This window comes from Asterias amurensis, chromosome 10 (assembly GCF_032118995.1).
Source record: "Asterias amurensis chromosome 10, ASM3211899v1".
NCBI lineage: Eukaryota > Metazoa > Echinodermata > Asteroidea > Forcipulatida > Asteriidae > Asterias > Asterias amurensis.
In genome coordinates, this window is record NC_092657.1 from 9244145 (window position 1) to 9261492 (window position 17348).

General features: G+C 37.0%; 1 protein-coding gene and 1 long non-coding RNA gene across 2 annotated transcripts; both read left to right on the top strand.

The window, feature by feature from the left end:
* The first annotated feature begins 723 nt into the window (after positions 1-723).
* LOC139942624 (uncharacterized) lies at positions 724-13985 on the top strand. The gene is made up of 3 exons (XM_071939470.1): positions 724-1335; positions 2808-5363; positions 13303-13985. The coding sequence occupies exons 1-3, from the start codon at positions 1263-1265 to the stop codon at positions 13317-13319; spliced, it is 2646 nt and encodes an 881-aa protein (XP_071795571.1). The 5' UTR covers positions 724-1262; the 3' UTR covers positions 13320-13985.
* A 432-nt stretch (positions 13986-14417) lies between these two features.
* LOC139943212 (uncharacterized) lies at positions 14418-17154 on the top strand. Its single transcript, XR_011786771.1, has 3 exons — positions 14418-15256; positions 15803-15908; positions 16349-17154. It is a non-coding gene; the product is annotated as an uncharacterized lncRNA (long non-coding RNA).
* Positions 17155-17348: the final 194 nt, after the last annotated feature.

Genomic DNA, 17348 nt, shown 5'->3' on the forward strand with positions numbered 1-17348 from the left:
CATTTTCCAAAATAGTTGTGGGATGCAGAAAAGTAGCTTGGGGCACGAATTTGGGACTATTTAGGTGGTGCACCCATAAATCTTCCTAAGGTTTTTCGCATAGAGCTGTAAACACTGAGCAGATCTAAGAAGATGTCACAATGTTAAGTCTGGAATTTATGCTGCTTCTGCGTTCCATAGTGCGTTGGCAGGTCGATCGTAAAAGGACGGTGGTTTATCCGCTGGCCATAGCCGAGCAACCCGTTGCCATGGCATCGTGTGTGCAGTGCTTGACTGATAATAGTCGGGCTACTGGGAGCTGTACAGTAGAATACATAGCATGACGTTGTTGGAGAAAGGAACGAGATTGATAGCACAACAATGCCAGAGAACTGAAACGGTAGGTCACACGAAAACGCTGAGCACTAAATAGTCAAAAATAATGGATATAATAACTGTATTATTCTTTTTAAATTGCATAAAGAGGTTCCAGTGTAGTGTGGGACTCGGTGTGAGTTAGATTGATATGAATTTAATGGCAATAATTTGTGATGAAAGAGTTGGGAACACACGGACAGTTTGAGCTAGTGCTAACGTTAGTTAGTGCTTTACGTACGAAGTCTCGACGCGTATGCACCTTGACGACTATTTTCTTGGATAAACAAACCTTCAAAGTTCAAGCATATAAAGTAATGGACGTATTTTACGTTAGTCCATTTGTAGGTTGGTTTTTTCATATTTTTTAAGAGTTAATGTACCATTTTTTAATAGAAAATAAAACGGTATACAATCGATCTGTACTTCAGCATGTTCAGTAGGCCCTCCTATCTGAAAAAAAAAAAATATGACAGTAGAATTAGAAAGGTGAAACAAATTGCTTCGGCCAGCGAACTTGGGGGGACTTTGAATAAGATCGCACAGCTTTTAAGCTTTCAATGGCCAACACGAAATGATTGGCACATGCTGGGTTTGTTTACCCAAATTCAATCCCACAATTCATTGTGTTTGTGAGACTTCGACTTTGCCTATTCAAATGCGACAACAAGCAATGCTTTTGTTGAGAGGGCAAGTACTTCTATCTGTATATCCACAGAGCATATATGGTATTGAAATAATTAAATTTGGTAATTACATCGGGGATTATTTTTTGTTATAGTTTTTTTTTAGAACCTGTGACACAGTGTTATGATTTGATTACTGGAAAAAAAACGGTCATGGATATAGGATGGAGTATGGTTGGCCGCCATCTTGAATTGAAATAATCTCACCTGTAGCGTAATGGTATGGTCCAGGGAGGTCTTTCAAGTAAAGATGGCGGAAAACTGTACTCCATCTGTTTTTTCTGGTTAAAAATAGGTAACTTTTTTCACAAAGTGATTTTTCCCGAAGTGATACATGAACATTTACATGACATAAAAACATATTTTTTAATACATCGTTGGCTTATTTGTGGGTTTTAATAAAGTATATAGAACTTGTTGTCATTGTGTTATCAGCACTACGGGCTTGTTGTTGGCATTGTTGGCGTGTTGTTATAGTAGGATGCAGTCAAATTGGGCTAAATCATAATTTTGTCAATTGTTTTGTTGAAGAATAAACAAGGAAATGTATGTGTGGTCCTGTATTTTATTTTTAGAATGTTAGATGCAGTTGACCATTTCTTTTCTAAACAAATTTGGCTAATATATGGTTATTAAATAATATAAAACCTAACACACATGCTTAAAATTCATGTTATCTGTTATTATTTTGAGGTGTCCACAAAATAGGAGTGGCTTGATTTTAACATTAGTTCGTACACTGTGTTTGTCTCTTGATTATTGTTTGTTTAACGCTATCAGGATCAGGACTTGGGGGGCATAATGTGCCGCCCTACCAATTTTTTGCCTGTTATTCTTTAACACTGTGTGATCACCGCAAAATTTTCTGACTTTTCCCCAAATGTATCTAGGGTCATCTTGCCAAAAGATTGTTGTAACTGGGGTTAGCTATTGACCTTAGCTATTGAACTTGGGGGTGTCGGAACGTATACGTGTCTAGGTGTGCATACAGGATTTTTTTAAGGGGGCAGTGTTCCAGTGAATATTGTGAATTCTGTTTTTATTGGGGGGGGGGGGAGTGGTTCTATTATGTGTTTTCTTAGAGATGGAATGAATTTAATGAATGGGTCTTTCCCCATGAGTGGTATAGTAAGTACATTTTGTTTGGGGTGTGGAAGCCAATTTGTTGAGTAACATTTATAACAGTAGAAACGCTGTGTTCTATTTCCTGACATACGACTGTACATACGAATGACATACAACTAAATTTTAGGAGGGCAAAGCCCTGGCAAAGCCGTGTATTGAGAAAGATGCAACATGTGAGTCCTATAGGGCCCACAAAATGGCTGTTGTTGGGTAAGCTTTTTCATTGTGTTCTTATTATGGGCGTGCCGTTTCAATGATAATGCTTATGTATTGCAACAACAGCCCTTTTGTAGGCCCTATGGGGCTGGCATGTCGCAATTTTCTCAATGCACAGTTCTGTCTCCTGGGCTTCCATTGTGGATCTGTGGTTGGTGTTGGAATGTATAGAGCGATTGCATTTTTCGATAATTTGTGGGATTGGTTTTCGCAGAATTAATTTTGAGGTACAAAATCGTAAAATTACAACAAATCAAAACCCCAAGAAAAACCCTGTATTCATGCAAGTTTTTTGGGAATAGTTTTGATAAGAAAGGTGGCAAATTTTAATGTTTGATATATAACCTATTTTTACTAGAGCTTGTATGCACATGATTTTGTTCTTATATTGATCTGTTTGCATATTATGTTTTTTTTATTCTGCAGAGATGGCGAACTACTGTGTGAAAGCTCAGGACGGATGTATGTGTCACCTGTTTGTTGATGTAATGTCTCATTTCACTCCCTGTTCCATTTGTACATTTCATCCTTCTCGTTGTATGTCTTTCCATGTTTCCCATCCAGCATATGACATTTCATCTCCCTTTCATGCTGCTTTGGGGTTTTGTGCATCTCCCCAATGCAGTAAAGCTGACAGAATAAAAGATGTACCTGACTTGAGGTTGGCACCTCCTCGAGGCAGTATGAGCAATAGAAAAGGTGTACCTGACTTGAGGTTGGCACCTCCTCAAGGAAGGGAAGTATACCCAAAAGATGCACCTGACTTGAGGTTGAAACCTCCTCAAGGCAGTACACTTGCTATTAGAACAAAAGGTGCACTATACTCTGAATTAAGCTCTCAATATAAACCTGAAATAAAGTCTGAATATAAAGCTGAAATGAAATCTGAGACAACTGCTGAAAGACAATATGATGGAGATGCTGAAGGCAAGCTTGAAATTGAAGATGGTGACACACAAGAAGCAAGGTATGAAGGCAATTGTGAAAGCAACAAGAGAGATCATAAAGAAGGTAACGTGAAAGATAATGGAGAGGGTAGTAAGAGAAGAGATATGGAAGACGTTGATAAAGAAAGCTGTGACAAAGATGCTGGATTAGTGAATAATGTCAGTAGTGGTTGTCATGAGCATGCAAGAAAAGTGAGCAAGCTGAGGAGTTTGAGAGTGAACATAATGAACAGACGAAGAGTAATGAATTGGAAAGCAGTAGGTGTGTTGAAGGCAAGGAAACAAACTTGTTGTAGCAGAAGTCAGGTACTGGAATGTGTAATAGAATATTGTCATGAGAAGAAAATTTCAAAACCCAATACAAAGAAAATGAGAAGAAATGAGCGGAAGAAGATATTTCAAAGGCATAAGAATGGTAAAGTAGTGGAAATTCGTATGTCTAAAGAAAAGAGACAGAAATGTGAGAAGGCACAAAAGAATATTGAAAGTCACACAAGAAGAAGTTTGAGTTATGTTGTAAACAACATGCAGGCTAAGACAGTATTGCAGAGGAAAAAACATCACAGACATACTTCATGCAAGAAAAGTGCATCAGAGCCAGGAAAGCAGAATAGGAGAGGAAGGATTTTCTGTAAGAATCAAAACATTGGGGACACAGTGAGATGCACTCAGAAGAATAAAGGAAGTAGTCAGTGTTGGGTATGTGATCAAAAAACTGGTCCAGAGAAAAGAGCTGTAGAATGTGGTGGTTGTAATGCAGTGTATCATGTAAACTGTATGGGATTTTCAAAAGTGAGACTTTGTTTTGTAAACAAGCCAGTATCATGGATGTGTTGCAAATGTGGAAAATGTAATTACACTGTGTCTTTGTTTTATGATTTTGCAATTCCTACAGATGAAAGCATTTTTGAGATACTAAGCAACTTGGAAGAAGGAGAGTCACTTGCTGAAGATTTGAAAGTCAATGCAACTGAAGGTGAGGCACAAATTGATGTTCGCATGATACATGATGTAGGTGTGGAAGAAGTGACTAGCACATATGCATGTCTCGCTGTAGCTACAAAGCAAAGTTTGGTCCAGCAAACTGGTGGGTATAATTTAAGAAACAAGAAAAATAAAGACAAACATGATGGAAATGATATAAAGGAGAGCCAAGGAAGAAGGGACAAAAATAACGGTAAAGTGGCGTTTGATACGAAATGTAACTTGGGATGCACTCTTCCATCTAGAAATGCACAAGTATTTGTTAATAAAACAGATGGTGATGAGAATAAGACTGCTAAGAGAAGAATTGAAGAAAATGTGGAGAATGTTAGTGAAGGAACAGTTACTAAGAAAAGATGTATGAAGAATAAAGAAATGAAACATAAGAATTGTGAATTTAAAAGAAGTTTGGCACGTAATGTTGATGATAATGTAGTGGTTGCTGATAACAGGTCTGTAAAATATCAAAGTAAGGAAATGTTGGAGGTTAAGACAATAACCCAATTAAGACAATTAGATGAAACAATATTTGCACAAGGAAGTTTTCATCAAGGAGATCAAAGATTTGGAGTACATCGTGGTAAACAGTGTGTTGCTAATAGTCTAGTGTCAATTATGTACTGCATGAAAAAGGAAGTCAAAGATTGGAAATGTGGTGACATAGATAATATTCTCAGGACTGGGAATGAATTGTATGGTTTCTTACAAGAGAGCTCAATGATGAACAATGATTACTTGTTGATTAATGAATTGCCAACTGAGTTAGATGTATTTGACACACATTATAGCATGGAGTATCATGAGTCTGTATCAGGTACATTCGATGAAAATGCTCATAACTTGAATGAATTTAATATGCTACCATTGAGAGCTACACTACAACAGCATCTCCAAGAGTATCATGCATGCTTTATAAGTTTCAATGGAAATACATTTGCAGTCATTGCTCAAGATGGAACTTTTTATGTGTTTGATTCACATTCCAGAAGTACCCAAGGCTGTATGGTTCAAGATGGAACGAGTATTGTCATGAAAGCAAGAACCTGGCAAGGTGTGTACAGGTATTGTACCAAGTTGGCTCAATCTATTAATCTATCAAATCATGAACAGTATGAATTAACTGGTATAACCCTTTGTATTAACGGTGAAGCTATTACAGGTACAAGTACAGATGGAGCAAATGAAAGTGAGCCACAGGGCATGCCAGAAACTGTGGATTTATGTTTTGATGTGAATGACTTTGGCTTACCTACATGTAGTGTACCAGCAAAATATAACATGAAGAGGAAAACAAAGAACACTATTGACCAAGGTGCATATAATGAGGAATTGGGCAAATGTGATGTTGGCATGAGAAGCAGCAAGTTTGTAATAATAGAAGAGGGTTATGATGGCACTTTTGATGACTCTAGTGAAGTGGAAATAGTTCAAGTATCAGGACCTGGTGTAATGAAATTTATTCCATTGAATGAAGAAACTAAGAAGGCTATTTGTAGAACATTTGGTCTGGAATCATCACATTTGATGTGTAGCGTAATAAGTGCAGAATGTCAAGCCATGGGTAAACCCAGCATTATTGGAGATATTACAGGTGATGGTAATTGTTTCTTCAGAGCTGTTTCATATGCAATATCAGGAACCGAAGATAATCATACACAGATAAGATTTGGTTGTGTCAGTCACTTGATGCAGAATGGAGATAAATTTGAAGGTTTTTTGAGACGTGGATTTTGTAATGTTGCAGAATATGTAATGAGACAAAGAATGTTTGATAGTGGTACTTGGGCTACAGAGATTGAAATTATGGCAATGGCACATATGCTTTGTATTGATATATACACATATGATGAATCATCCAAGTGGTATAGATTTTCTGCAGAGAATGTTGAGAGAAGTGCTGTAGTTTCTGAAATGGGTATATATCTGAATCATAAACATAGAGTTCACTATGATGTAGTTGTATCCGTTGAAGAGTTGTCACTTGAGGCATGTCGTGTTGATGAAGAACAAGAAGCTTGTTTTACCAAATCTGATGTGTGTGCTGAACACTCTGCAGAGGGTGATATTAAGCAGTCAAAACAATGTAGAAAGCAGATGAAAAGTAACGATAATGGTAAGCCTACAGGTAGAAAACAACCTCTGAAAAAATGTCCTCCAAAGAAAAGAAAACGAGTCAATGCAGTGAAGAATAGAAAAATGCAAAAAGAAAACATGAGAAGAAAACGTAATGAAAGTAGAAGTTTGATGTTGGATGATATGAATAAAAGTGAAAAAAGTAAAAAAAAGAAACGTGAAAAGTACAAGAATGATGCTGAGTACAGAGAGTCGAAGAAAGCTAAAAGTAGCGAAAATCAGAAGAGGAAATATTGGAATGATGAAATATATAAAGAACAAGTAATTGCTTCCAAAAAACACACCAACAAAGTTAAGTATTGGGCAAGTGAAGAAAAGAGGGTGAGTCAAATTGATAAAAGCAAAGAGAAATACAAGACTAATGTCAAGTTTCAAGAGGAATTGAAGAATGCAAGTAGAATAAAGTATAAGGAGAATGATCAATTCAGGTCTAATGTGAAGAATAGAAGTAAAGTGAAGTATGAAGAAAATGATGATTTTAGATTTGATGTCAAGACCAGAAGCAAAATGAAGTATATGGAAAATGACGAATTCAGATGTGGTGTGAAGAAAGCTAGTAAAGTGAAATACCACAACAATGAAACGTTCAGAAAGAACGTTATTAATGTCGACAAATTGAAATACCAGAATAATCCAGCCTACAAAAGTGCAATGATTCGCAGAAATGCTCAAAAATACCACAGTGACATTTATTATAGAAATACAGTATTGAAGGCTTCAGCATCCAAGTATCACAACAATGAACAGTTTAGGAAGACTGTTATTGGGTTGACAAAAAAGAAGTACCAGGATGATGCAAATTTTAGGCAGAATCTTAAAAGGAAGAATAGCACTCGTGCAGTTATGAAGAAAGGGAAGAAACATAACATAAATAATGTGATTTCAGATTTCAAGAAGGAAATATCAAATGGACCTGAGTATGTTTGTGCTGTGTGTATGAGACTTTTATTTCGTAAACAAGTTGTCAAATGTATTCAAAGTAAATATAGAAATACAGATAGTATCAATGAGAACTATCTACACAAATGTGATGGCAATTGTAGATTGTTGTGTACTGTGTCAGAATCAAGCAGGTCTTGTCTGTGGATATGTTATACATGTGATCGCAAATTACTGAGAGGAAAGATACCGGCAGAAGCTTTTTGTAATAATTTACAACTGGTAGAAATTCCAGAAGAGTTGGCAATTTTGAACAAGTTAGAAGAGAATCTAATTGCCCTCAATATTCCATTTGTAAAATTGATAGCATTGCCTAAAGGTGGACAACATGGTGTGCATGGCCCAGTAGTATGTGTACCATCAAATGTTTCAGAAACGGTGAAAACTTTACCAAGACCTCAAAATGAAGATCAGATGATCCGTGTTAAGCTCAAGAGGAAACTGGCCTATAAAGGATATTTCCAATATCAATTTGTGAACAAGGAACATGTAGAAACTGCCTTACATTATCTCAAGCAGAATAATAAGTGGTATCATGATATTGAAATTGACACAGATTGGAATAACTCTTTGTGTGAACAGGAGGATGTGGAAGAAGATAATGAAATAATAAAGAAAGTTGAAAACAGTAATGACATTGAAAAGGATGAAACAGATGAAGAAAGATTAAGAGGAATACCACTGGATACATGCTTACAGCCTGCCAATATTGGACAAGAAGTTCTTGATCAGTATTTTGATGATGTGTATTGTGTTGCACCATGTGAAGGGAATAGTCCAATCAGGGTATTGATGGAAGAAAGCAATGAAGCCAAATGTTTCCCGGTATTGTTTCCAAGTGGTGAACCAGTGTTTAGTGATGAGCGTGCAGTTAGATTAACACTCTCTAGATATTTCAACAATAGATTGGTGAATGTCGATAACAGATTTGCCAAGAGTACGCAGTATATCTTTTATGCTCAATATCTGTCTGAAATTCAGCAAGTTATATTCAGTGTCTCAATTGCATTAAGGAAAGGCTCAGGCAAAACAAATGATGGTAGTAAGGTCACTGCTAGAATGCTTAATGACAAAGACAAGTTGAAAGATATGCTTAAATCAGACCAGGGATATAAGTTCTTAAAGCCTATCCGAGGAACACCACCTTTTTGGAGTGCATGTCAGAAAAATATATTAGCAATGGTTAGACAACTTGGTATACCTACATGGTTTTGTTCATTTTCTGCAGCAGATATGAGATGGCCTGAATTACTCAATACACTACTCAGACAACAAGGTGACCCAAGGAGTATAGATGAATTGGACTGGAATGACAAATGTCTGTTATTGAGAAGTAACCCTGTAACTGTTGCTAGAATGTTTGACAAACGATTTCATTTCTTTTTGAAAGATGTGATAATGTCATGTGCAGCACCAATAGGTAAAGTGAAAGACTATTTCTACAGAGTAGAATTCCAGCAAAGAGGCTCACCACATACTCATTGTCTATTTTGGATTGAAGATGCACCTAAGTTGAGTACATCCGGTGATGATGAAGTGGCAGAGTTTGTTGATAAGTATGTAAGTTGTGCATTGCCACCAAAGCAAGAAGATGAAGAGTTGAATGAAATTGTAAGTAGTGTACAGCAACATAGTAAGCGACACTCAAAATCATGTAGAAAGAAGGGTACCCAGTGTCGATTTAATTTTCCAAGGCCACCATCAATGACATTTGTTGCTAATCCAGTACCATTAGATATTGATGATCAAGACGATAAGTTAGATAATACACTGACTGAAGATGATGCAAAGGAATTGTTGAAATCTGTATGGACTGCTGTTAATGATGAGGTAAATCAACACATGACAACTGATGAACTGTTCACAAAGATTGGAATTACACAGGATGATTTTGAGGAAGCAAATGATGTGCTTACTAAAAAAGTAAACATTGTGTTAAAAAGAGATCCCCAAGATGCATGGGTTAATCACTACAATCCTGATTTATTAAGATGTTGGAATGCAAACATGGACATTCAATATGTTACTGATGTATATGCATGTGTATGCTACTTAGTGGGCTACATGTCTAAGGCAGAACGTGAGATGGTACAATTATTGAAGCATGCACAGAATGAAGCTGAACAGGGCAATCCAGATGCTAAGCAGAGTATGAAACAAATTGGAAGTGTTTATTTGCAGAACCGAGAAGTGTCAGCTCAAGAAGCAGTCTATCGTTGCTGTACATTAAGACTTCAAGAGTGTTCTAGAAAGGTTGAGTTCATACCTTTAGGAGAGAATCCTGTGCGAATGAGTTTGCCTTTGAGTGTAATTCAGAACAAATCACGTGATGATACATGTAGTGATGACAATGAAGATAGTGTGTGGATGATTAGTAAGAATGATCGTTACAAAGCAAGACCAGACACAAATACATTTGAGTCAATGTGTCTAGCATCATTTTGTTCAGAGTACAGAGTAATATATGGACAGGCTGATTGTAATGTGCCCACTGGAAACAGAAAGTCACCTGTCTATGCATTGAAGAATGATTTAGGATGTGTACAGAAACGCTCCAGAACTGATCCTGCTGTTGTAAGGTATCCCAGATTTTCAGTCACCAAATGTGCAGAGAAATACTATCAAAGTATTTTACAACTATTTCTTCCATACCGTATTGATGTGCAATTGAAACCATCACAATTCGAAACCTATCAGGAATTCTTTGAGAAAGGATTTGTTACTATACTTGGACGTTTACAATCTGTGAAATGTGTAGTGGAAGGCAATCGTTCAAGTTTTGAAGTAGATATTGAGTCACTGGAGGCAGCGGAATTACATCTTGGGAATTTTGGTGCACAGGAAGATGCATGGGCATTAATTAGTCCAGAAACTGAACAGGAACGAGATGAATGTAACGAGCAACAGCAACCTGTCATAGATGAAAGTGAAGATGAATTTAACATCCCAGACTTAAAACCTGATAAGAAAGAGGAAAGGGTATGTGATATTAAAGTTCATTCATCAAGAACTTTAAAGTTAAATGCATTCAAAATGTTGAGATTATTAAATTGTAAACAGAAACAGGTATTCTATAAAATAAGACAGTGGTGCGTGGACAAGGCTAATGGTAAAAGCCCAGATGCATTTCAAGTATTTCTCACTGGTGGTGCAGGAACTGGAAAGTCTTTGTTAGTGAAGTGTATAAAATATGAAGCAACACGAATACTTGGATCAATGATGAAAAACCCTGATGATGTACCTGTATTAATAACAGCTCCAACAGGTGTGGCTGCATTTAATGTCAATGGTGCTACTGTTCACAGTGGATTATCAATTCCAACAGAAATGAGATTACCTTATCAACCACTTGGTGAAGAAAAGATAAGTACACTACGTAATAAACTTGGTCAGCTGCAGATATTGATTATAGATGAGGTTTCAATGGTTAGTCAGAAATTACTGTGTTATATCCATGGACGTTTGCGTCAGATCAAGCAATGCCGGAATCAAAGTCCTTTTGGAAATGTCAGCATTTTAGCTGTTGGAGACTTCTATCAGTTACCTCCAGTGAAAGCAAAATCTCTGTACCATAGTAATGTAACTTGTGATCTGTGGAGTGACAATTTTAAGATTGTTGAACTGAATGAAATAATGAGACAGAAGGAAGATGTCAACTTTGCAGAGACACTGAATAGATTAAGAGTCAGAAAGAAACATGAAGCCTTGCAGAAGGATGATATAAAAATGTTGAAAGGACGTCAGACAGGTGAAGAATGGAATGAGGCTCTTCATGTATACCCATGTAACAAACAAGTGGATAAACAAAATCTAAAGATCTTGCATTCAAAGTGTTCTGATTGTGTGTTAATTGAAGCAAAGGATTATGAGACAGACACAAGAAATGCTAAGATAAGACGAGGAAAACCGCTGAAGAACTCATCTGGAAGCCTACCACAGTCATTGTTACTTGGAGTTGGTGCTACAGTCATGCTGACTAAAAATATTGATGTATCTGATGGCCTTGTTAATGGAGTGTTTGGAACTGTATCACAGATAATAATGTCACAGGATAAACCTGATGAAGCCAAGTGTATTAAAGTGAAGTTTGATAATGCCAAAGTAGGAATGAAACTGAGAAGAAAATCTGCTTCATCTTCAAATGATGAAGAATGTGTATCTATTGAGATTCAGGAGGAAGGAATTGGTAAAAAATGTGTACGACATCAGTTTCCACTCAAGTTATCTTTTGCATGCACAGCACACAAAGTACAGGGAATGACAACAGACAGAGCTATTGTTTCTCTTGATAAAACATTTGCTTCAGGACAAGCTTATGTGAGTCTGAGTCGTGTTACATCACTGGAAGGTTTGGTAATTGAAGGTTTTGATGAGAAATATATATATTGTAACGATGCGGTTGCTGAAGCATTGAATAGTTTGCCAAGGTTCATTGATGAAGAATGTATAGGCAATAAACCTGACAGTATGACCATTATGATGCATAACATCCAGGGATTACAAGCTCATTATATGGATTTAAAATGTAACAATGATATGATGAAAGCAGATGTTATATGTCTAACAGAAACATGGACTGAAGATCAATTACAGTATGACATGCAATTAAATGACTTCAAAAGCTACCATCAACCAAGATGTCTTTCTTATGATAATTCCAGTGAGCTGACTCAATTTTTACATCAACAGTGTCATGGAGGGGTAGCTGTGTACAATAAAACAAATCAAGCAACAAGTAGAATTATGTTGCCTGTCCAAAACATTGAATATATTGCTTTTCAGATCATTTGTAATGTATCGTTAGTAGTTGTTGTTATCTATCGACCAGTATCATACGTGCTCAGGGAATTTATATCTAATATGAAAATCCTTCTAAATGAACTCCACAAGGTATCCAACAGGTGTATAATAATGGGAGACTTTAATGAAAATATTCTGAGTGTCAAGAGTAATTGTAAATCAAGCATTGTGAATATGATGAGTGAGCATGGTTATAGGCAGTGTGTTGAAGATGCTACAACTGAGAAGGGAACATTGATTGATCATGTTTATGTGAGAGATTTAGAATCTGTTGAATCTGAAGTAATTCCTACATATTATAGCTACCATGAGGCTGTTAAATTTCAATTTTGAAAGACAACAAGCCATCAAAAACATTTGTTAACATTATTTTAGGGAACAATTTTAAGTATACAATACTGATATTATTAGAGCATAGGAAAACTAAAAGTAAGTGACAAAAAATGAAAAATTAAATTACACACTTCCAAATAAGATGTTTTATTACTGATATAGCCTACTTTAATTAATGCTAATCAAACAAACAGGTGTAAGCCAATAGTGTTTCACAATGGTAAAACAGTAGGGGGAAATAAAATCAAAAATGAAGGTGATACAGATTGGAAATAAAGATCAGGAAAAAGTAAAACAAGATCATCTTTTTGTAGGAAAACAGAAAATGGTTGTTAAAGTTCCAGTAATGAGAAATTGGCAGAAGTCAAGATGATGACTGATTTAAGATTGAATTTGTAATGAGTAACTGAGAGAAACATAGCAAGAGCAATACTAAAAACATCAATATGAAATGAGCACTAATAATTCAAAAAGTATTTAAGCAACAAAAAAAGATTGTCAGTAAGAATTTAAGCACAAAGAAATTGTCACCGAGAATCACAAATAAAGTATTAATTATATTTCAATGGGAAAAGTATGTGAGTGTTACCATTCAAGTATTTGTGAAGTTATCAATGAATTACTATTAGTACATGAAAAGATCTGGAATAAAATCCTGTAAAATTATTGCCCGTAAAATGAATTGCTTCTGGAAATCGATACTGAAATATCAGTAACATATTAAGATAACTACTTTATCATGAAGGTAAATAATTGAAAGTTGTTTTTATTAATTTTTCAAACAGAGACGATGATAGAGTAGCACTCAACATAATGAACACATTAGTCACGACACCATGCCCCTATTATTGGACAGTCTTCATCAGATACATGTACTCAGTCTACTGTGTGACAGTGGGGTGCCACCATGCCCCTACTGATCTGAAAGTCTTCATCACATACTCAGTCTACTGTATGACAGTGGGGTGACACCATGCCCCTACTGATCTGAAAGTCTTCATCACATACTCAGTCTACTGTATGACAGTGGGGTGACACCATGCTCCTACTGATCTGAGAGTCTTCATCAGATACATGTACTCAGTCTACTGTGTGACAGTGGGGTGACAACATGCCCCTACTGATCTAGGAGTCTTCATCACATACTCAGTCTACTGTGTGACAGTGGGGTGACACCATGCCCCTACTGATCTGAGAGTCTTCATCACAAACTCAGTCTACTGTGTGACAGTGGGGTGAAACCATGCCCCTACTCATCTGGGAATCTTCATCACATACTCCGTCTACTGTATGACAGTGGGGTGACACCATGCTCCTACTGATCTGAGAGTCTTCATCAGATACATGTACTCAGTCTACTGTGTGACAGTGGGGTGACAACATGCCCCTACTGATCTAGGAGTCTTCATCACATACTCAGTCTACTGTGTGACAGTGGGGTGACACCATGCCCCTACTGATCTGAGAGTCTTCATCACAAACTCAGTCTACTGTGTGACAGTGGGGTGACACCATGCCCCTACTCATCTGGGAATCTTCATCACATACTCCGTCTACTGTGTGACAGTGGGGTGACACCATGCCCCTACTGATCTAAGAGTCTTCATCAGATACATGTACTCAGTCTACTGTGTGACAGTGGGGTGACAACATGCCCCTACTGATCTAGGAGTCTTCATCACATACTCAGTCTACTGTGTGACAGTGTGGCGACACCATACCCCTACTGATCTGAGAGTCTTCATCACATACTCCGTCTACTGTGTGTCAGTGGGGCGACACCATGCCCCTACTCATCTGGGAGTCTTCATCACATACTCAGTCTACTGTGTGACAGTGGGGTGACACCATGCCCCTACTGATCTGAGAGCCTTCATCACATACTCAGTCTACTGTGTGACAGTGGGGTGACACCATGCCCCTACTGATCTGAGAGCCTTCATCACATACTCAGTCTACTGTGTGACAGTGGGGTGACACCATGCTCCTACTGATCTGAGAGTCTTCATCACAAACTCGGTCTATTGTGTGACAGTGGGGTTACACCATGCCCCTACTGATCTGAGAGTCTTCATCACATACTCAGTCTACTGTGTGACAGTGTGGTGACACCATGCCCCTACTGATCTGGGAGTCTTCATCACATACTCAGTCTACTGTGTGACAGTGGGGTGACACCATGCCCCTACTCATCTGGGAGTCTTCATCACATACTCAGTCTACTGTGTGACAGTGTGGTGACACCATGCCCCTACTCATCTGAGAGTCTTCATCACATACTCAGTCTACTGTGTGACAGTGTGGTGACACCATGCCCCTACTCATCTGGGAGTCTTCATCACATACTCAGTCTACTGTGTGACAGTGGGGTGACACCATGCCCCTACTGATCTGGGAGTCTTCATCACAAACTCAGTCTACTGTGTGACAGTGGGGTGACACCATGCTCCTACTGATCTGAGAGTCTTCATCAGTTATTCAGTCTACTGTGTGACAGTGTGGCGACACCATGCCCCTACTCATCTGAGAGTCTTCATCACATACTCCGTCTACTGTGTGACAGTGGGGTGACACCATGCCCATACTGATCTGAGAGTCTTCATCACATACTCTGTATATTCAACCAGGAGTCTTCATCACCCATCCAGTAAACTTAAATGCGAGTACTCTTCATGAAAAAAAATGAATCACAAAATTTAGAATGATATACGATATGTGTGTAGATGCTGTGATTACAAGGTACAGTAAAAGTATATAATCATTTCAGTGCAAAAAACAAAAAGTGTAAAAAAAGTAGATGTCTGATCAAGTGTTGTTTGTTCACTGTTAAACATAAATTCTTATTTCATTTAACAAATATTTGTATGTGTTAAGAACTGAGGTGTATCTTTCCACTACCGTGTTCTTGAATTATACTGAGAACAAAAAACACAAACACAACACCTCATGTGCAGGCGAGTGCTTGGATTGATTGTACTAATGACAAAGTTCAAAATTAAATTTACACGTGTTTGCAAAATGTGAGATCCCTTTACAAAATGCAGCAGAGAATACAACACTCTGTAGTTGAAAAAAGACTCTTATGAAATCATTTTCAGCAGCAATAAATTGTATGTAATACTTAGGGATTTGCTGATTTTGATATAAACAATTTACAAAAAATTAGCAAAGAGGAAAAATATACCCATGTGCACAATTACATGGGCAAGAGACAATGCTGAAAATTCCATGTTTGTTTAATGTACCAATTGCTTACTTGTGATTTGTTTACCTATTTATTATTAGAACTGTATGCCGAGGGTACTGATGAACCTCAGCGCTAGATTGTTACAATGATCTACATGGACCATGTCATCTCACAGTTGTACATGTTGTGAATATCATGCTGTTGGTAAGTGTCCTTTGTGATATGTTTTGCAAATAAAGCATTTGACTGGATGTTCAAGCTTAAAAATATGGCATGTTACAGCATATAGATTATGTCATCTGTCCACAAGGTCCATTTGATGTTGAAAGGGCTACAACTGTAATAAATGTTAACAAATCTTGCACATGTGTAAAATATCATACATGTCTGAAATCAACTTTACTGTCAATCTACAGGATTTGAAAGTGTTAAAGTAATGATCATGTTTGAGTGAACTGTTTACATCTTGCATCTATATTTAAGAATATTAAAGGATGTACATTCTTGGTGTTGAGATTCTCAAAAAAGGTAGGCTTTCCTTAAATTTTGGGCTATGCTACAGACTTGATTATTGTAAAAGTGTCTTCATAGAATACTGTACACTTAATAATTGTTGTGGTGTTCCATCTCTTTCATGTTTACAGGAATAGTGTCAACTGCAGTGTGCAACTTTGCCATTTGTGTTCATGAGCAACATATACAATTGACCACCTGATCATCATCCATAGTCACGCAGCGAGTGACTATGTGCCCTGTACCTTGTTGTTGCTCATCCCGCTAGACTGTTTTGTTATACGATGCTAGATTTTAGAAATTTTAAAGTGCGATCTTTACAAGTAAGTTAAAAGATACTGGAAGACAAATGACATGACATGTTTTCAGCACTACTGAAATTAAGAATCAGTAAAATGTCAACGATGCCATTGGTAAGACACATGATATCAACATATATCAAGTGTTTTTTCTATACTATATGATTTACCCTTGGACACACCTTTTTAATAGTTAAAAATTGTCATTTAAAAAGTAAGCTGTGAAAGAAAATGCACAAATCAGTCTTTTGTCAAAGGAATTTGATTTAGAAATACATATACAGTACACTGAATGCATTCATTTAAGAGAAATATAGCATGGTGTTCCTGTGTATCTTCAATTCAAGACATGTATGTAATCATTTTAACTTAAGCTTCTTTAAATTTCACACTAAGCAATTAAAGGCCAGTAGTAAAAAAAGCCTTATAATGTGTATTTCAAATGATGAGTACCAGGCTGAAACTTCACAGAGATAAATCCCTAACTGAGAACCTTTTAGGACGAATAACATGTATTGACAAATCTGTTTTATAACAGCAATAGGCATATTATTTTATTATTATTTTATTACACTAAATGCATGGGTTTTAGAGCACACGTAGTATAAGTAAAATGTATGTGTATATCTTTGGATTAAAGGCACTGAACACGTTTGGTGATTGTCAAAGACCAGTATTCTCACTTGGTGTAGTATTCTCACCTGGTGTATCCCAACTTAATGTATAAAATAACAAGCCTGTGAAAATTTGGGCTCAATTGGGTATCGAAGTTGCAAAATGATGAAAGAAAAAACACCCTTGTTGTACAAATTTGTGTGCTTTCAGATGCCTA

Excerpts from the sequence above, each read along its gene's own strand:
- LOC139942624 (XM_071939470.1), top strand. The coding sequence starts at position 1,263 with ATGGTCCAGGGAGGTCTTTCAAGTAAAGATGGCGGAAAACTGTACTCC. Across the intron at positions 1,336-2,807 it reads TTTTTTCTGGTTAAAAATAG|AGATGGCGAACTACTGTGTG; the intron begins GTAACTTTTTTC and ends TTTATTCTGCAG.